Source organism: Cervus elaphus, chromosome 16 (genome assembly GCF_910594005.1).
Source record: "Cervus elaphus chromosome 16, mCerEla1.1, whole genome shotgun sequence".
NCBI lineage: Eukaryota > Metazoa > Chordata > Mammalia > Artiodactyla > Cervidae > Cervus > Cervus elaphus.
In genome coordinates, this window is record NC_057830.1 from 38,235,397 (window position 1) to 38,257,600 (window position 22,204).

General features: G+C 45.2%; 1 protein-coding gene across 2 annotated transcripts in view; it reads right to left on the bottom strand.

Moving 5' to 3' along the window:
* DOCK5 (dedicator of cytokinesis 5) overlaps positions 1–22,204 on the bottom strand; it is a 281,193-nt gene that overhangs the window by 195,013 nt on the left and 63,976 nt on the right. For both annotated transcript variants that reach the window (XR_006345828.1, XM_043927733.1), the window contains exon 2: positions 11,140–11,223. Coding sequence is in view for 1 of the 2 variants with exons in the window: in XM_043927733.1 (XP_043783668.1) it covers positions 11,140–11,223 (84 nt within the window). In the remaining variant the exon portion in view is untranslated. The remainder of the gene's footprint in view (positions 1–11,139; positions 11,224–22,204) is intronic.

The following is a 22,204-nucleotide window of genomic DNA, read 5'->3' on the forward strand; positions in this document are numbered from 1 at the left end:
TTGGAGTCTAGAAAAAGGACAGACAAACTGATCCACAGCGCAGGAATAGACCCGCAGGTGGAGGGACACGGGGGGTGGGGTGGGGTGGACGGGGACAGAGCACTGACATACACACACTGACATGTGTGAAGTGGATAGCGAGTGGGAGGCTGCCGTACGGCATGGGGAGCTCAGCTCCCCGCTCCGTGACGGCCTCCAGGCGTGGGAGGGGGGTGAGGGAGACTCGAGAGCAAGAGGATGTAAGTGTACACACAGCTGACGCACCGTTGAACAGGAGAGACTAACACAACATTGTAAAGCAACTATACCCCATTCAGAGAAAATAAAATCTACTTCTACTGCCAAAGATAAATGCGCACACACTTAATACTCTTGTTCAAAAGACAATCATTGAGGATGCCTACACAGAATATGAGGGTTAGATGAATAATCTGTAACAAGATTATCCCGTCTTGCCTTGTCCATCCCTATTTGTAGCCTGAATTATACATGGAGGAGGCCAGGAAAAGAACTGATGTTCTCCTGCTATTGCTAGGTAGAGTTACTACTACTTTGGGGCACATAAGTTTTATAGGTACTGGGGTTTCCACTCTTATAACACTTCTGTTTTTTTTTAACTTTTTATTTTGTATTGGGGGTATAGCCAATTAACTTTGTTGTGATAGTTTCAGGTGGAGAGCAAAGGGACTCAGCCACACATATACACGAATCCATTCTCCCCCAAACTCCCCTCCCATCCAGGCTGCCACGTAACACGGGGCAGAGTTCCCTGTGCTGGACAGCAGGTCCTTGTTGGTTATCTGTTTTAAATAAAGCAGTGTGTACATGTTTGTCCCAAACTCCCTAACTATCCCTTCCCCCATCCTTACCCCCAGCAGCCGTAGTCTGTTTTCTAAGTCTGTGAGTCTCCTGTTTTATGCTGTAACATCCCTTTCTATGGAATGATTTGCCTCCATGGGTTGAATAAAATGGGGGTGGCTCTAGCAGAGAGTTAAAATTTATGATGTTTAAGTCTCCATAACATGCTTTTAAAGCTCATAAATTACTCAAATTACCATGAGCAAAGCAGAAACATCTATTGCTTCTCTCTCCAGATAAAAGCAAGAGAACTACCTAATGCCAATTTGCCCTCAATCGATTTTGAACTTTCCTCTAGGCCTTTTTCTTTCCATGAATACTTCACGAAGTCTTACCCAGACCCACGACGGTCTGATGTGCTGTATGTCACAACGGGGATGAGACGCCAAAGGCGCTTTCTGATAAATGTTACAGTCAGAAGTGTGACTGGGTGTGCCTGAGATGCAAAGAACCTATTCATCACTTTGCCTCCTTCTCGACCCCTAGATCCCACCAAGATTCCCTGGAGACCAAAACTTATGGGACACCAGAAGCTCCCAAGAACCTTCCCCCAGAGCATTCCCAATACACTCTGCTTTCAGGCTGAGCCTGCCTGTTTCAGCGCATAGGCAGCTGCCCAAAGGGGCCAAGACCAAGTACCAGTTCATGATGAAGAAGGCTCCACTCGCAAAGGGTTCTGGGGCTTCCCTGGTGCCTCAGTGGTAAAGAATCTACCACCTATCAATGCAGAAGACATGGAGTTGATCCCTGATCCAGGAGAGTTCCACATGATGCGAAGCAATTAAGCCCGAGCACCACAACTACTGCATCTGTGCTCTAGAGCCCGGGAACAGCAACCACTGAAGCTCAAATACCCTGGAGAGCCCGTGCCCCACAGCAGGAGAAGCCTGGGCTCCGCAGCGCGAGCAGCCCCTGCTCACCACAACTTAAAAAACCCCGAGCAGCAGCCAAGGCCCAGCATAGCCAAAAATAAGTAATAAAAATTTTTAAAAAGAAAAAGGTCCTCATCCTGATCCTAAAAGATCCTACATTTGCCTGTATGCTAAGAACATACATTTCCAAGATGGCATTTTAGAAGCATGCTTGAATATATCTCAAAAGGAAAAAGAAGAGAAGGCATTCGCTCTTAGATAAGACGAAACCTGAGGTAGGGGAGGTATAAATTGAGAGATCGGGACTGTAGTATACACGCTGCCGCTGCTAAGTCGCTTCAGTCGTGTCCAACTCTGTGCGACCCCATAGACGGCAGCCCACCAGACTCCCCCGTCCCTGGGATTCTCCAGGCAAGAACACTGGAGTGGGTTGCCATTTCCTTCTCCAATGCATGAAAGTGAAAAGTGAAAGTGAAGCCGCTCAGTCATGTCCGACTCTCAGCGACCCCATGGACTGCAGCCTACCAGGTGCCTCCGTCCATGGGATTCTCCAGGCAAGAGTACAGGAGAGGCGTGCCATTGCCTCCTCCAATATACACACTAGCATATATAAAATAGATAACTAATAAGGACATACTATATAGCACAGGGAACTGTACTCGATATTCTGTGATGACCCATATGGGAAACGAATCTAAAAAGAATGGATATATATTATTAATATATGGGTAACTGACTCACTTTGCTCTACAGCAGAAGCTAACACAACACTGGAAATCAACTATACTCCAATAAAAACATAAGAGGATGAAACCTGAGATGAGACTTTTCACCAACTCTACTTTTTAATTAGTTTTTCTTGTAAACACCCTCCTACTGCCAAACACACATCTATGGAAAAACACATCTCAGGAACACGCATCCCCAGGAGTAGCAGCTGACCAGGTGGCCTTAAGGTGAAGGTCAAACAGATGTGGGAAGTGACCGGCACACTCATCAAAACACCACAGGGCCTATTTTGTGTTCAAAGCTGGGGGCAAAATGTTTGCACGCAATCCTTGTTGTAAAACCCAAGCTGTTGGGCACGCTGCCATTCACGTTTGAGAAAGGTGATTGTTTTTCTAACTAGAACATGGTAGGGCTACGGATTCTGAATGACGATGAAGTTCCCATTACTGTGACTAATAGGGTAACAAAAGGAAATGAAAGTTACAAATACACCAAATGCCTTATTTCAGCTTATACCCAGTAAACTTTTATACAAGCTGTTAAGGACCGATTTTTTAAATCACATTTGATTTTCTCTCACTTGTTTTATGGTTATTGGACATGACTGGACGAACAGCAGGAACTGAGACAGAGAAGGGAGTGAACAGAAAAAAGGAACAATAAGGGGTGACAAGACTACCAGGCTGAGTCACGGGGCAGGAGGAGGTGATGATACAAATGTTCAAATCAGAAGTTCTGAAAGACTTTGATAAGACCTGACTGTACCATATGGTCCACTGGAGAGGTTTTTTTTTTTTTTTTTAAAGTTTTAGAGAAGAATGGTTGATTTATAATGTTGTATTCATTTCTGCTATACAAAGCTATACACTATATTCTTTTCCATTATAGTTTATCACAGGATATTAAATATAATTCCCCACACTATACAGCAAGACCTGTTGTTTATCCTTTCTACACACACTAGTTTGCATCTACTAATCCCAAACTCCCAATCCTTGCTCCCGGACTCCCCTCCTCCTCCAACCACAAATCTGTTCTCTATATTTGTGAGTCTGTTTTTTTTCCTTAGGTTCATTTGTGTCATATTTTACATTCCACATATAAGTAATATTCTATGGTATTTGTCTTTCTCTTTCTGACTTACTTCATTTAATATGATAATCTCCAGGTCCATCCAAGTTGCTATAAGGCATTATTTCATTCTTTTCTCTGGCAAGTAGTATTCCATTGTGTATGTGCACCACATCTTCTTTACCCACTCATCTGTCAATGGACATTTAGGTTGTTCCTATGTCTTGGCTACTGTGAATAGTGCCGCTATGAACACAGGGATGCGAGGATCTTTTTGAATTATAGTTTTGTCCCAATACATGCCCAAGAGTGGGATTGCTGGATCATATGGAAACTCTATTTTTGTTTTTGTTGAGGAACCTCCATACTTTTTTCCATAGTGGCTGTACCAATTTACATTTCCATCAACAGCGTGGGAAGGTTCCCTTTTCCAATGGAGGGTTCTTAATTCCACTTCCCATAAAGACACTGATTAGGCTGTTTCTTGGAATCAACTCTTCCAATGGACTCTCTTCTTTTTTATGCCTCTGTTAGAAAGGTTTGTCAGCTATGGAGCTAAAATCCAGTACCATGTAACTTTACCTACCTGTCATAATACTGCATTCTGTGCTTATTCAGAAAAGCCTGCTTTATAAAAATGAGACTCACAAGTTGGATAGCCCAAGTAGTAATCCATTTCTATTCTTCTTCATATCATAGAGTATTGATTCTTGATTAAGGTGCATTTCAAAACTGGCCTCGTTCCACACACAAGACACAGTGTGGGTATATTGGGAACCTCTTGATATCCACACACATGCTCCTTTTTATTTCATCTTTTCAGAACTGCCCATTTCCTCTGATTTTAACCCAATTGTTTGGGCTCTCCTCTAGGTCTTTACAAATTACATGGAAATCATATAAAACTTTACTCTATGCCTGCCTCTGTAGAACTTGGAAGGCCTCTGAGACATTATCTCATTTTGTTATTTCCAACAGGAGCCAAATTTGTTCTGTTTACCCTCAGAAACGACTGTTCACACCAGTCACACTCTCTCTTGAGCTTGTGAGTGGTTTATGGAGCCGAAAACAAGTTAACTGATGGATATGAAGCAAAGGCAGGAGACTAATACCTACTGATGGAACGACAGACCCTGGGCAAGAAATCCCTTGTGACAGGAATCTGGTTAATTACAGGAGAGGAGGGCTTCATGGCTGAAGGGATGCAGAAACATGACTTTTTAAGTCACTTTGGTTTAATCACTTTCAATTCAAAGAGTGACCCTATTTTAGACGAAGTGACCATGACAGGCAGAGAGCTCAGACGCGTTGCCCAGGGACAGCCAAGCCTATTTAGGACAGAAGCAAAACCATCCAACCCAACTGGCCCTGTGTACACACTGCTTTACTTAACATGGGGAGCCAACAAGGTCCTGCTGTATAGCGCAGGGAACTCTGGTCAATGATATCTGGCAGCCTGGATGGGAAGGGAGCTGGGGGGAGAATGGATACACGTGTATGGTCGGCTGAGTCCCTCCACGTTCACCTGAAACAATCACATTGCTGATCGGCTATAACCCAATAAAAAACTACAGCTTTTTTTTTTTGAAGTGGTCCTTCTCTCCCTCTTCACCACCCTCACTTACCTCTCTGGTCTATGTAACACTACCCTTTTCTCCCCATAGCACTTACAAGAATCTGAATGTTCTTATCCTATTTTGTTCACCTGTCTTAGCTATTCCTGGAATGAAAACCCTAAGAGAGCAGGAACCTGGCCATTTTGTCACTTAGGTAACAGTGCTGTATCATCTCTTGTGCTCAATAAATGTCACTGGCACATAAGAGCATAATACTTGCTCAGTGAGTACTGCTGAATGAATAGATGACCACAGCTGAAATCTCTCCTGGGTCTCAACGCTTTCTCAGTCGTGCTCATGGATCTGGGGTAGGAAGGAACACTCAGATGGAGAATAGTGGTCTCACTGACAAATCTTTTGCCTGGATAAAGAAGCGAAAACAAGCCAGTTGCTGCAGGCAGGCCAATGCCACAGAGGAAGAAAGGGGAGGACACTTGCTTTGGTCCTTGAGGATTTGTCTCCTGAAAGTTTCTGAAAGCAACATGGAGGGGGGTCTACGAAAGATGAGCAGTATATATCTTCTCAGTCAATTCCACTCCCTTCCCTTATCTTGAGTAACAAATGATGTTCGGGGACAAGGTCACAGAGAGAAACCACGATAAGGGATGAGGGACGGAACACTTGCTTATGTGGACTGTGGTCTCCTGTTTCAGAGCCAAACCTCAAGCAGTGAGTTTGGCAGTTCCCCACAAGGTTAAATACAGAGTTGCCATTGTTGTCATTCAGTCACTAAGTCATGTCCGACTCTTTGCAACCCCATGGACTGCAGCACGCCAGGCTTCCCCGTCCTTCACTATCTCCCGGAGTTTGCCCATGTTCATTTCCATTCAATCAGCAATGCCATCCAACCATCTCATCCTCTGCCATCCCCTGCTCCTCCTGCCTTCAATCTTTCCCAAGCATCAGCGTCTTTCCCAATGAATCAGTTCTTCCCATCAGGTGGCCAAAGTATTAGAGCTTCAGCTTCAGCATCAGTCCTTCTGATGAGTATTTAGGGTTGACTTCCCTTAGGACAGACTGGTTTGATCTCCTTGCAGTCCAAGGGACTCTCAAGAGTCTTCTCCAGCACCACAGTGAGAAAGCATCAATTCTCCAGCACTCAGCCTTCTTTATGGTCTAATTCTCATATATGAGCCAGCAATTTCACTCCAAGGGATGCACCCAAGAGAAATGAAAACATGTATCTACACAAAAACGTAAAAGTTCAGGGCAGCAGCATTATTCATAATAACAAAAAACTGTAAACAACCCAAAAGCCCATCAATTGATGAATGGATAAATACAATGTGATCTAAGCATTCAAAAAATATTACTTAGAAAGAAAAAGGTATGAAGTACTGACACATGCTACAATATGAATGAGACCCCAAAAGATTATTTTAAGTAGAAGAAGCCAGTCACAAAGGACCACATGTCACACGATTTCACTTACATGAAATGTCTTAGAACAGGCAGACCTAGAGAGACAGAAATTAGGTTAGTGGTTGCCTGGAGCTGGGGGGTAATAACCATGAAGGAGTAGGTTTCTTCGGGGGGATAATGATTGCCCTACTCTGTGAATAGAGTGCTATGTAAATAGCCATTAAATTGTATCCCCTTTTTTAAAAAGACTTTTTTTTGTAATCTGGAACATTTAAAAACTATTTATTGAATTTGTTACAATAGTGCTTCTGTTCTATGCATGTGGGATCCCAGCTTACCAACCAGGGATTGAACCCACACTCTCTGCATTGAAAGGCCAAGTCTTAACCACTAGACTGCCAGGGAAATAGGTCAACTGGATGGTATTTGAAACCTATCTCAATAAAACAATGTTTTTAAATAGCAACTCAGGTGATAACCAAATCCTTCTGTAGGTAGTCTGTATAGAGCAGGGCAGGGCTGGCCTGTCATGGAAGGAGAGAAGCCCTGCCTTATACTCCCGGGGACTGTGTGAAGTGACCCCACACACCCCTTACTCTCCACACTAGCTGTCCTTGGCCTCCTATTTATCTTCACTCGTATAGAAGAAGCCATGCTAGGCAGGGGTCCCGCGGATGAAGAAGGAGCAGACCTCCAAGGAGCTACCACCTGGAGAATCATCCACTGAACCACAGGATGGGCAACAACAAAAAGATAGTCCTGCATAGTATTGTTGCAGGCTGTGGGTAAGAGAGAAATTTTCAAGTCTGGGTTCTAGAAAAGTGGACTCACCTCCACGCCTGAAGTGCCCACCCAGGAATGCAAATATCTCAAAGGCAGGGTGGGGCAGGGTGTCTGGGGGGAGGACCCCCTGGAGTCAGGAAGACAGGAAGCTGAAAGACACACCCCCGCCCGCCACCCCAGGGCTGTGAAATGATGCCAGCACCACCCTTAAATTCCATCTGGCAGTACTGTGGGTGTTTCTACTTTGTTTATTTTTTTAAAGAGGAGATGGGGGGAGGAGGGCTAGAACACAAGTTATTACTCAGCATTTCCATCATGCTGAACATCTGCAAAGCACTCCTGCCCTCACTGTGTCCTGAACCGGTTGCAATAATCAAGGAATTTGAGAACCCAGCCAAGAATGCGAGGTACTTAGCAGATAGAAGAATCTATTGCTGCATCTGGCAAGGTGAGCACCATTAGAAAAAATTAATCCCATAAAATACACACTTTTAAAACTTAAGCCAATATAATCATCTCTATAAAAAGCTGATCTGCCACCTGGTTGTTAATGAAGCAAAAAAGCTCATGCTCTAAATCCCCCCATACACACCTTGACACGTGTCCACGTTTACAGAACGGGCACTGATGTCCTTATCTTTATTTGCAGGGAGGCAAAGGAGACGCAGACATAGAGAACAGACTTGGAGACACAGGGGGGAAAGAGAGGGACGAATTGAAAGAGTAACACTGAAACATACCCATTACCATACATAAGACAGCTGGCCAGTGGGAATTAGCTAGCTATATGATGCCGGGAGCCCAAACCTGGTGCTCTGTGACAACCTTGAGAGGTGGGAGGGAGGTTCTAGAGCGAAGGGACAGATGTATCCTTAGGCTGATTCATGTTGATGTATGGCAGAAACTAACACAATCTTGTAAAGCAATTATCCTCCAATTAAAAACGATTTTTAAGGAAAAATACAAGAATAAAACGCTCTCCCCTGGCCATACCACACAGCATGTGGGGTCTTAAGTTTCCCAACCAGGGATCATACCTGTGCCCCCTGCATTGGAAGCTGGAGTCTTCACCTCTGCTGCGTGTGTGCTTAGCTGCTCCATCATGTCCAACGCTTTGTGACCCCATGGACTGTAGCCCGCCAGGCTCCTCTGTCCATGGGATTCTCCAGGCAAGAATACTGGAGTGTGTTGCCATTCCCTTCTCCAGGGGATCTTCCCAACCCAGGAATCGAACCCAGGTCTTCCACATTACAGGCAGATTCTTTACCACATAAGCCAGCAGGGAAGCCCATAAAGAGTAGAATGGATTGATCTGGCCCCTGACCAAGTGGCATGACCTAGTAAGGCCATGTTTAATATGCAAAGGAGCTCAAGAATGTAAGATTATCCCTGTGTCTTGCTGATGCCACAGAATTGACATATGACTGGACCTGAGATGGTGTGAATAAAAACGGAAGAAAGAGAGACAGCAGAGTGGGAAGAGACCAGGCAGCCTCCCCTCCCTTCCTCCTCCCCACCTGCAGAAGCTGCACATCAACACTCTAAAGTGTGTGAAAGGTAGAAGGATAACGCAAACTACCAACTCTTTGCCTAAAACCAAAGGGAAGCAGCAGTAACAGTGGAGTCCTCTACGCGACGCAGCAGACAGCTTAGCTTTTCTGTGGCTGAGCCCTACTTCCCGTCCTTCTAACTTCCCACCTCCTCTTCCCCATCCTGTGTCTGTCTGTCTGAACCTCAGAAGCCACGCTGGATTCCAGAAAATCACCCCCACCATGCCATCATCACAACCATTTATGTGGTGGGACCAGACCCTGCAGATTCACAGGTCTTGTCCTCACCAGCCTCGGTGCTGTGCTGAGTCGCTCAGTCGTGTCTGACTCTTTGTGACCCCGTGGACTGTAGCCCGCCAGACTCCTCTGTCCAGGGGATTCTCTAGGCAAGAATACTGGAGTGGGTTGCCATGCCTTCTTCCAGGGGATCTTCCCAACCCAGGGATCCAACCTAGATCTCCCGCACTGCAGGCAGATTCTTTACCATCGGAGCCACGAGGGAAGCTCACCATATGAGAAAAATCTGCCTCACTTCCCACCTCACTCCTACCCCAATCTTCAGAGAGAATAAATGGATTCTCAGTTTTTTGCCTTGATCCTCAATGTCAGTGGCCTAGAGACGTGTTTGTTGTGCTCTAGGCATTTGGACTAGAAACGGGGTGACACTGGAGTTCTATTAGGATTTAGGGTGGTAGTGAGAAGTCTGGGGCGGGGCCGCCTGGGTGCACCCAGGACCTGTGTTCTTCAGATGAGCCGGGAGCCCTGGATACGGTCCAACAGTCCACTTACAGGTTAACTGGGACGCCCTGCCCCCCAACCCAATCTAGTTGCAGGAAATATACTAGAAGGCTTTCTGCACCTACAGTCACCCTGACCTAATTCTTTGAAGGAATTTCAGCAACACCAGTAAGTCTCTCCCTCATTTCTCCCCAAGTCTGGCAACATTCACAGCTGAGAAGAAAGAGCCACTTCATCAGCCCAGCTTCCTTTGATCTCCCATCAGCCCAGTGATGCACTTGTCTCCTCCGGAGCCAGGGCCTTCTACATCCAGAGTCACTTTTTTTTTTTTTTTAATCAATTTAATTATTTTATCTGAGAGAATTTTACTAAAAAATAAATTGTTTTACCTTTTTGAACCTGAGTTGAATTATGTGTGCATGCTAAGTTGTTTCAGTCATGTCTGACTCTTTGCGACCCTAGGGACCAAAGCGCGCCAGGCTCCTTTGTCCATGGGATTCTCCAGGCAAGAATATGGGAGTGGGTTGTCATGCCCTCCTGCAGGGGATCTTCCCAACCCAGGGACAGAACCTGTGTCTCTTGAGTCTCCTGCATTGGCAGGCAGGCTCTTTACCACTAATGCCACCTGAGGAAGCCCAGCTGAAATGTATGCTCTCCCTATTTATTCGTAGTACCTATGAAAAGATATCATCTTTCACATATTAGGGTCATGCTTCATGAGAAGCCACTAGAAATCAACAGTGTCTCATTTCACTGGGCTCTGTCACTAGGTGTATGACACGGGGTACATTATTTTCTCTGAATATCAGTTTTCTCAACTATAAAATGAGCATTATGTTTAAAAAAGTGAGTGTGGGGTACTCGTGTAATTTTTAAGAGTTCTATAGTTTTCGACTTCCCTGATGGCGTAGAGAATAAGAATCTGCCTGCCAATGCAGAGGACAGGGGTTCGATCCCTGGTCCAGTAAGATTCCACGTGCTGTGGAGCAATGAAGCCTGTGGGCCACAACGACTGAGCCTGTGTGCTGAGACCAGAGGCCCACGCACCTAGAGCCTGCGCTCCATAATGAGACGACACCCTGAGAAGGGTGAGCATCGCAACCAAGAGTAGTAGCCCCGGCTCGCCGCAACTAGAGAAAGCAACAGAGACGCAGCACAGCCAAAAATAAACGTTATTTAAAAAAGAGTTCTACAGTTTTGAAAGTCAGTCATATATATTTTTTCTTAATTACAGATCAAACAAACCCTGCCTTGCCACCCTTAGAGGACTGTCATCAGAATTAAATAGGATGGGGTATACACAAGCCCATTGTAACTTTACAGAGTGCAGAGTCACATGTTTTGATTCTGGTGTCTGGGCACGTCTGTGCTCGTGCCCTCAGCTGGCTGTTTTGAAACCACCCTGGTACAAAACTGAATACCCTAAGCGCTTCCTAGATTTTTACTAGCATCGCTTCAGGAAGTAAACTGTGTTGATGTTTGCTCCAAGAGCCTTATGAGTAAGTAACTCGCCCTACTCGGGCCTCCCCACCCATCTGGCAGAAGGCCATCCAGACTTACCCTCATACATCTCCAGGATGTGAACCGTGTCTCCAACCTGCAAGGACAGCTCCACATCTTGAGAGGCGTTGTAGTTATAGATCGCTGGAAAGGAGACACAGAAGAGAGAAATGATGGCATCGGCGGCACTTAAAATACAAGTCACCAAAGAGCACACCCAGGGAACTTCCCTGGCGGTCCAGTGGCTAAGGATCCGCCTTCCAGTGCAGGGGACACGGGTGCAATCCTTGGTCAGGACGCTAAGATCCCACACGCTACAGGACAGTTGAGCCCATGCACCGCAGCTGCTGACCCCTCTCACTCTAGAGCCTGTGCTTTGCAACAAGAGACGCTGCCACGTGCCACAAGGAAGACCCAGCGCAGCCAAAACCAAAAATAATATAAGCGACTTAAAAAAGAGCACATACTTCAGCTACTGAACCAATTCTCCAACAAATAACCGCTTCTTTAATCACTTCAGGTGAGTCCCCCTCTGAAAAGCAGAGGGCATCCTCCTGGGTTCCCACTGCTGGCCATTTTAGTCATTCCTCCATCCAGCAAATTTTGGCTGGTTGCCTGATAGGTTCCACATGTTGTGCTAGAGACTGGAGACAAGAGTGTTGAGACACTCAGATGTGGTACCTATACCAGGGATTTTTAATAGTATAGTACGGGAAGTGAGAGAGTCAATATATCATTACAGACACAACTCCTTAATTAAAATGGTAATAAGAGTTATCAGCCTACAAGACCACTGAGCCTCTGATCTCTTGGCCACAGGGCGAGCCATCTCCTGGCTTCCCTGACAGTAATTGGCAGCCTAGGGGCCAGCTGTGAGTCCCATCCATCCCCCGCCCAGGAGTAAACTAAACCCCAGTGGCTTCCTTGCCCCTGGTGCCAGGCACCCTGTGGGAATGGGGCACCTTAGCACCTTCTCATCAAGGGGACCTCCATCAGCACAGCATCTCAGGACTGGACCAGACTGTGGAAAACAGCAGACTAACTCTTGTACCTCCAAAAGAAGGTGCCAGTCCAATTTCAAGATGGGTAAGAGTTCTGAAGAGACATTTTACCACAAATTATATATGATGAATAATCAGCGCAAGAAAAGATGTCCAACAGCCATTAGTCATCGGGGAAATGCAAATTAAAACCACAAGGAGCTGCGATTTCACACCCACTAGAATGGCTGTAACTTTTAAAAGGCAGACTTGGCAGGAATGTGGAGAAACTGGAACCCTTATGTATTACCAGTAGGAAAGTAAAATGATATAACCTCTCAGTTTGACAGTTTCTTAAAAAGTTAAACATAAATGAACATGCAACCCAGAAATTCCACTCCTAGTTATTTACAAAGAGAAAGGGAAACATGTCAACACCAACTTCATGTGAATATTCAAAGTCACTGTGGTAGGCAGAAAAATAGCCCCCCAAAGATACACACATCAAATTTTGAAATGTGCGAGTGTTTCCGTAGGTAGCAAAAAACATAAGATAAAGATAGGAGGTTATTCTGGAAATTCAGGATGTGGCCTAAACACAATCCTATGTATCCAGATCAGAGAGAGACATAGAGAGTTTTAAGAGATTCACAGAAGAGAAGGCAACATGAGGTTGGAGATACAGGGTGAAGTAACGTGACTGCAAGTCAAGGATTGGCACCACCACTAGAAGCCAGGAACAGAAGGACAAGGAACAGAATTCCCTGAGAGCCTCTAGAAGGAGCACAGGTGGTCAACACCTTGATTTTCAACGTCTGGCCTTCGGATCTGTGAGAGAAGAAAATCCTGCCGTTCAAGTCACCAAGTTTGTGGTCACTGGACATTGTAAGGACACTGATAAGAAGCTAATAGAGCAGCATTACTTATAACAGCCAAACACGAGAAACAACTCATTCACTGAAGAATCAATGAATATGTAAAACATGGTCTATCCATACAATGAAATGACTCCGCAATAAAAAGGAATAAAAGGGACCCTCCTGGTGGTTCAGTGGCTAAGACTTCACACTCCCAGTGCAGGGGGCCCGAGTTTGATCCTTGGTCAGGGAATTAGGTAACCACATGCCACAATGAATGATCCTGCATGCCACAACTAAGACTCAGTGCAGCCAAACAAAAAAACAGAAATAAATATTTTTTAAAAAGGAATCAACTATGGCTGATTCGGAGAAGGCAATGGCAACCTACTCCAGTATTCTTGCCTGGAGAATCCCACGGACAGAGGGGCCTGGTGGGCTGCTGTCCATGGGGTCGCACAGAGTCGGACACGACTGCAACGACTTAGCATGAATGTATGCATGGCTGATTCATGTCAATGTATGGCAAAACCACTACAATATTGTAAAGTAATTAGCCTCCAACTAAAATAAATTTTAAGAAAATTTTTTTAAAAAAGGAATGAACTATGAACATACTGCAACTCAGATGCCCTTCAAAGACATGCAAAACAAAAGTCATATGCACAAAATATATGAGGCTTCCATTTATTTATCTGTAGTATCCAGAAGAAGCCAGTGGCTTTCAACGGCACAGGGCATTTCACTGCTTCCTGGGGTTGAGGGTGTGAACGGTGACTGAGCGCAGCAGGCACCAGGGAGCTTTAGAGACGGAAACATCCTAAAACGGGATTTGGTGCTGAGCGTCTCCAAACTCTGCATGTCTACTCAGAATCAGTGAACTACCTGCCTAAAATGGGTGGACGTATGGTGTGTAAATTAGACTTCAATAAACCTTTTTTTTTTTTTAAAGCAAATGTATTTCTTGCCCTCTCTCATAATGAGTGAGCTGCTTCCCCTCAGGGAGAAAGAACCACCTTAGAGATTGGGTTCTATCCATGCACCTGAGGATCCAAGGAGCCCATGAGATTCCCCATCTCTGCAGCTCTGATAAACATGAGGCTGGTCACTCAACCCATCAATCCATTTGCCAGATCCCACAAGGGTCAGTAAGAAGGGAAAAAAGGTAACCCTGCCATTGCCAGTCGTGAGCAGCAGCCGTTGCCTACTGCTCTTTTCCCGAGCCGGCTAGCTACCTGGCTCAGCAGACTGACTATAGGCTCTGGTTTCCATCACAGTCGATCATGGAAACGAAGAAGCAGACCGCCAGCCCCACATTTTAAAGTGGCCTCTTTAAAAAAAAAACAAAAAACACTGTATCTTGTATTGGCACATAGCCACTAACAATGTTGTGACAGTTTCAGGTGGACAGCCAAGGACTCAGCCACACATACGCAGATCCATGTCCCCATTCTCCCTGAGACTCCCTTCCATCCAGGCTGCCACATGACATGGAGCAGAGTTCCCTGTGCTATATAGGAGGTCCTTGTTGGCTTCCATTTAAAATACAGCAGTGTATACATGTCCAAGCGGCCTTTCTTTTTGAAGAAAATCAATCAAATATGTGTCCTTCCAAAGTCTTGGCACAGACTCCTACAGATATGTTGGAGGTGATCAACTATTGAGCTTTTAGACTGTATTATGAATTCAGAACAAGGGCAGGCTGATGAAAAGGGCTGGGAGAAACTGTACGGAATTCAGGAGAAGGAGTTAGTTCCCGGTTTCTAGACGTTTTCATGGGCCACAAGGCCACAGCTCCTGTTCCACTGATATTCACTTCCTTCATCTGACCACTACTTGATTCAAATGTTCTGCCTACTAAGTATACCGCTGGCTCTCTATAGAAAATGTAGGTCTGCAACCCTAACTCCCCCGAGCCCACATTCACTGCCTCCCACCGGACGGGCTCCTTCCAGGGGCCCCAGCAGCGATAGAATCAGGAAGTAGAGAGGCTGCTGGGTCACAGCGTGTTGTGTAATCACCGAGCTTCATGTCTTCCTTGTTCTCAGTCACCAGGAAAGTAAGCAGAAGCGCCCCACGGCTGCCCCTGGCACTGTAGCCCCAAGCTACAAACATGTACCAAGGACTGCACACGCGCGCACGCACGCACACACCACAGGCTATTGTGGTTATCTACTCGCTCAGTTGTGTCCAACTCTTTGGGACCCCATGGAATGTAGCCTGCCGTATTCGTCTATGGAATTTTCCAGGCAGGAATACTTGAGTGGGTTGCCATTTCCTTCTCCAGGGGAAGTTCCTGACCCAGGGATTGAATACACCTCTCTTAAGTCTCCTGGACTGGCAGGAGGATTCTTTACCAAGGCGCCACCTTAAATCCTAGATTCCTAAGCCTGACAATCAAAGTGCTCCCCAAATTATCCTGGCCTTAATTATCCACTGCTGCTTCATCATCTGCCAAATTGACCCTCTGCTTCAGTTGAGACTCATAATCTCTCCTAGATTCTGTGCTCAACTCACAGTTCACCTCTATCTGGGGCAAGAGTTTATCTTTTTCTTCCTCACACTGCAAAGTTCACATTCACAATGCAATTCCACATTAGTGGAATTAGTGACAATGGTAAAGAATCTGCCTGCCAAGCAGGAGAGACAGGTTCAATCCCTGGGTTGGGAAGATCCCTTGGAGAAGGAAATGGCAACACTCTCCAGTGTTCTTGCCTGGAACACCCCCTGGACAGAGGAGTCTGGTGAGCTACAATCCATGGGGTCACAAAGAATCAGACATGCAACAACATTTACCCTGCAAGGATCTCATTATTCTCCATCATCCCACAAGTTTTCTTTCCAACACAGTTTGGATTTTTAATCACAGATAATCTTGTGTTATCATCTGCCACAAAGCAGAAGGTAAACCCCTCATGAATGGGGACCTGGTTACACATTATTTTGTGTCTTTCACATTCCAAAGCACTGGATGAGGCCCAAAGAAAGTGCTCAAGGCACAAGAGTGGCTTTCATGAGACCACCCATCAAAATTCAGTTATTCACCACTTCTCCACCAAAATTCCAGATTATTTCCCTGCCTCCCCCAGAAGCAGCAGTTATGGTCTCCCACCACTCAAGAAAGAGGTATCCAATTACTCATGTTTTTTATTTGCAAATTATACAAGACAATCTATCTTTTCAACATAAGCCTTCAAAGAGCTTCACTTAGGAAATATCCTTCAACAATGCCTGCTGCTGGAATGACAAGTCACCAGTCACACGTCTGCTGTCTGTTTCATGTCTTCAGACTGAAGTACTAGCAAGATTTCCAGTCACTTACAATGACCTCCATTCATGCCAAGTACGCACTTTTGAACCATGCCCTTTCCTCACCCTCTTCAATACATTTCATTTCCGTTGCAGTTTATAGTTCCACTTCCATATGGAATGCGGTCGTTGTATGGAGTGGCTGCCAATTACCATATTATTTAATGAGGAAACAGAGACTCAAAGGGTCTGCACCTTGCTCTGAGGACCCCAGCTTTACGAGCAGCAAAGCTGTTACTAGTGCGGCCCAACGAGGACCTATTCATCCCATTTTACCAGACTGGTCCACGATGGCAAAGAGATGCCCTGGAAGAGCCTATGAGCAAAGAAAAGAGCCTGACAGATTCTCAGTATGTTGCCTGCCTTATGTGTGTGCATGCTCAGTCACTCAGTGTATCCGACTCTTAGAATTCTCTCACTAGGGGCTTCCCTGGTGGCTCAGTAAGTACAAAAAAAAAAAAAAAAAATAGCCTGCCAATGCAGGAGACAGATTCCCTGATCCGGGAAGATCCCACATGCTGCGGAGCAACTAAGCCTGTTCGTCACAACTACTGAGCCGGTGCTCCAGAGCCTGGGAGCTGCAACTGCGGAACCCATGTGCCCTAAAGCCGTTGCTCCACGAGAGAGGCCACTGCAATGAGCAGCCCATGAGCTGTAACTAGCGAGTAGCCCCCGCTCACCACAACTAGAGAAAAGCCCACGCAACAACAAAGACTAAAAGTTTTTGGTCTTTGGCTTTTACACAGCCAAAACTTGAAAAAAAAAAATTTTCTTTAAAGAATCCCCTCATTCATTAAGACTCCAACTTCCTCAAACAAGCTTTATCATATAAACCGGTGATTGGTGACCATGTTGTCTGTTCACCTGATGCTATTTCAGGCATACAACTAATGCACTCAGTGGATTGTGTCTTCTCCCTGGAACATGAATAAATGCTACAGAGGAAGACAGAGAAAGGAGAAATACAGGAAACCCTTTGGACTGAACAAAACAGACTCAATTCTACCAGTGACACCAGCATGACCTGGTTCATCTAGGGCCTCAGTTTCCCATCTGTAAACTAGGCACTGGACCAGATGACACCAAGAGTCCCTGTGGCTGCAAGCCCCCCCGATTCACGAGGTTATGATAAGAGGCAAGAGAAACAATTTGTGTCCTTTCAAATCAGCAGGCACCACCACAATCTCTTGTTTTGTCTGAGGAAATTAAACAACAACTGTGAGTTGCTATGTATGAACTGACTTGCTGGCTGCTGTTAAAGACGAGCTCCTGGAATTCTGCCCTAAGCAGCTTACTGTTTATGTCGCTGAAGTATAATTTTGTAGAGCCAACTAGACAAGATGGTATGTCTACAAATGTAAAACAGTTTGCATTTTACCACATCTTTGATTTGGCCTGGCCTTTTCTTTTGAACCAGACTTTCAGGAGACAGAGAAAAAGAGAAGAAATCTGAGGTCCTGGGATTGCTGCTGTTGTTCAGTCGCTCAGTTGTTTCTGACTCTTTGTGACCCCATGAACGGCAGCACACCAGACTTCCCTGTCCATCACCAACTCCTGGAGTTTACTCAAACTCATCTCCATTGAGTCACTGACGCCATCCAACCATCTCCTCCTCTGGCATCCCTTTCTCCGCCTGCCTTCAATCTTTCCTAGCATCAGTGTCTTTTCCAATGAGTTAGCTCTTCGCAGCAGGGGGCCAAAGTATTAGAGCTTCAGCTTCAGCATCAGTCCATCCAAATTAACCATTCAGGGTTAATTTCCTTTAGGATTGACTGATTTTAGGATTATGCAACAAAAAGCCAATAGAATAGGCTGATAGGTGCCAATATGAGGATTGATTCTGACAACGAAAAGTTGACGGATTACTAGTATTTAATCTTTTCAATAAATTAGGTTCTTTCGTGAATCCTCAAATTACAACCCCTAAAGAATAACTAAAACCTGACATGGTCTATTATAGTGTTTGCTAGTGTGTATGAAAGACAGAGCCAACAAACACAGAACAAGCTCGCAATCTGAGTTGTCTGCTACTCCAGAATATTAACAAGATGATCAAATTTCATCATTTTCATTTTTATCTTGATCTGCCTACTTTCAACCATTAGAACGATAGACTATGGACCTTCCTGGCAGTCCAGTAGTGAAGACTCTGCCCTTCCATTGCAAGGGGTATGCGTTCAACTCCTGGTCGGGGAAATAAGATCCTATAAGCCACATAAAATGGCCAAAAGAAAAAAAAAAGACTAAAATGATTGAAGAATTGATGCTTCCAAACTGTGGTGCTGGAGAAGACTCTTGAGAGTCCCCTGAACTGCAAGGAGATAAAACCAGTCAATCGTAAAGGAAATCAGTCCTGGATATTCATTGGAAGGACTGATGCTGAAGCTCCAATACTTTGACCACCTGATGTGAAGAGCCAACTCACTGGAAAAGACCCTGATGCTGGGAAAGACTGAGGGCATGAGAAGGAGGTGGCAGAGGATGAGATGGTTGGTTGGCATCATCAGTTCAATGGACATGAGTTTGAGCAAACTCTGGGAGATGGTGAAGGACAGGCAAGCCTGGCGTGCTGCAGTCCATGGGGTTGCAAAGAGTCGGACACGACTGAGCGACTGAGCAATGAACATGAAGGAGGAAAGCTAAAACAAGGCAATTCAAAACTGCAAAATAGAAAGTCTTTGTTCTACGAACACTGGGAGCTTTACCCCACAGCTTCTCTAAGTAAGAAATGGATGTACCAGTATATTTCTCCAAAGAGGAGAATGCAGCAGAACCTCGAGGAAGATAACAAGCGCTGGCAGACACAGCAGTCACCTGCCCCTTTCCCCTTTCCGGCTTCCGGCTTCCCATTTGGGGCACGGTGGCAGCCACAGCCTTAAAGACGGATACAACCACCCTCACCAGTAGGACAGTGGAAGTCATTCAGTGAGAACTGGGAATCAGGAAGAACCATAGAGGTAATAGAACAAGCTACCCTCAACAGTTCTCCCAGGTAAAGTTAGGCAATGAAAGGCAGGTGTCCTTAAGGACAGCAAACCCATTTTATTGCAGGCAGCTAAATACAAAGCTTGCGCCTTGGAAGGAAAGCTATGACAAGCCCAGACACTGTATTAAAAAGCAGACAGACATCACTTTCACAACAAAGGTCCATATGGTCAAGGCTATAGTTTCTCCAGCAGTCATGTACGGATGTATGAGAGTAGGACCATAAAGAAAGCTGGGTGCCAAAGAATTGATGCTTTCGAGCTGTGGTGCTGGAGATGACTCTTCAGAGTCCCTTGGACAGCAAGAATATTCAATTAGCCAATCCTAAAGGAAATCAACCCTGAATATTCATTGAAGGACTGACGTTGAAGCTCCAATACTTTGGCCACCTGATGTGAAGAGCCAACTCATTGGAAAAGACTCTGACGCTGGGAAAGATTGAAGGCAAAAGGAGAAGGGGTGGCAGAGAATGAGATGGTTGGATGACATCACCAGCTCAATGGAGATGAACAAACTCCAGGAGATGATGAAGGACAGGGAAGCTGCAGTCCATAAGGTCACAAAGAGTTGGACATGACTTAGCAACTTCACAACAACAAAAGTACAAAGCTCCACTAAGAAATAGCAAGAGAGTCTGGGAATAGCTTAGTGTTTTAACCATCTTCTTGCTGCCCTTTCCAAGCATTTCTGCAGTGATTCAACTGGGGACTCAGGGTGTTACTGACAACACCAAGGATGCCTCAATCGTGGCCTCGCGTGTACTCTCAACCTAGGAGTAGCGCTAAAGGTACACAGTCTAATGTCACCACACTTATACTTCTACTAGCTGCTGTTCTTTTCAGCTGACCTCTTTCTTGATGAGGAAAAATAAAAGAGAAAAAAAAATCAAACAAACCAGAGGGCAACTAAGGAAGGATTTTAATGAGGAAGTAAAAAAAAAAAAATTAATATATTAACAAGACCAGAACATCTTTCCTTAATCGGATAAGGCAGTATCATCAGGTTCTTCTAGGTATACATTATTCTTAAAAGATGAAAGTGAAGGAGAGCAAGTGAAAGTCACTCAGTCATGTCAGACTCTGGGACCCCATGGACTATACAGTCCATGGAATTCTCCAGGCCAGAATACTGGAGTGGGTAGCCTTTGTCAGGGGATCTTCCCAACCCAGAGACTGAACCCAGGTCTCCCGCATTGCAGGTGGGTTCTTTACCAGCTGAGCCACAAGGGAAGCCCAAGAATCCTGGCGTGTGTAGCCTATTCCTTCTCCAGTGCATCTTCCCGACCTAGGGATCAAAGCTGGTCTCCTGCACTGCAGGTGGATTCTTTATCAACTGAGCTATGAGGGTAGTCCAAGAACACAGAAAAATGGTATAGATGATCTTTGCAAAGAAGAAATAGAGACACAAATGAAGAGGACAAATGTATGACTACACAGAAGAAAGGGGTGGAGGTTGGAGGAATTGGGAGATTGGGACTGGCATTTACACACTATTGATCCCGTGTATAAAACAGAGAACTAATAAGAAAATAATGTATGGCACAGGGAACTCTACTTAATGCACTATGGTAATCTGAATGGGAAGGAAGTCCAAGACAGAGGGCATATATGGAGGAGGAAATGGCAAATCACCCCAGCATTCTAGCCTGGAAAATTCCATGGACAGAGAAGCCTGTCAGGCTACAGACCCCCATGGGGCTGCAGTCAGTCAGACATGCCTTAGCACACACACATCTGTATACACACAGCAGATTCATTTTTCTGTACAGTAGTAACTAACACGACATTGTAAAGCAACTGTACTCCAATAAAAATCTAAAAAATAAAATAGAAATGAGACAGACTGAAGATAAAAAATGGTCAGATCTAAGATTGGGCCCAGGGATCGAACCCAGGTCTCCTGTATTGCAGGCAGATTTGTTACTGTCTAAGCTACTAGGGAAGCCCAAGAATACTGGAGTAGGTAGCCTATCCCTTCTCCAGGGGAATCTTCCTGACCCAGGAATTGAACCAGGGTCTCCTGCATTGCAGGTGAATTCTTTACCAGCTGAGCTACCAGGGAAGCACAAAAATTAATTAAAAAAAATAAAATAGAAATGAGACGGAAGATAAAAATGGTCATATTTAAGACTGGGCTGAGCTGCGACATCCATCTTTCAGACAGAAATCATAACTGAGGAATAGAGAAGCTAAGATAAAAGCCACCAATTATTGTGGAATCTAGAACAAGCATCTTGACATGATAGTCAAAAACATTGGTAACTATTTTCTCCATGTGTACATGAATTTGAGACAAAACACAGTTCACTGGGGAAATGCATGATCCCCAACCAGGCTGGAAAACCCATTAATTTAAAACCTTCAACCTGAACATGCAAATATAACAGCAGCAACTTTGGTCCCGGGCTTATGTCTCTGCAGGGCCTGTTCCAAGACGAGCTCAGCCAGTCTACTTTACCGTATAGCCCACTTTCAAGAGGGTCTCAGAACACTTGGACTGCAAGGAGATCAAACCAGTCAATCTTAAAGGAAATCAATCCTGAATATTCATTGGAAGGAATGAATTGAATATTCATTGGAATATTCATTGGATGCTGAAGTTGAAGCTCCAATACTTTGGCTACCTGATGGGAAGACCTGACGCACTGGAAAAGACCCTGATACTGGGAAAGACTGAAGGCAGGAGGAGGAGGAAGCAACAGAGGATGAGATGGTTGGATGGCATCATCCACTCAATGGACGTGCATTTGAGCAAACTCTAGGAAAATAGTGAAGGACAGGGAAGTCTGGCGTGCTGCAGTCCATGGGGTCGCAAAGAGTCAGAGAGAACTGAGCGACTAAACAAAACAAGAATGAAAGCCCAGCTTCTCTATTATATATGGGAAAGCACCAGGAACAAACAGAATGTGGGCACATGTGGCCAGGAGGGAAGGGAGACTCAGAAGAGCAAGGAGCTGAGGCGAGAGCCCAGCACTGGAGAGATGCAGGGAACCTC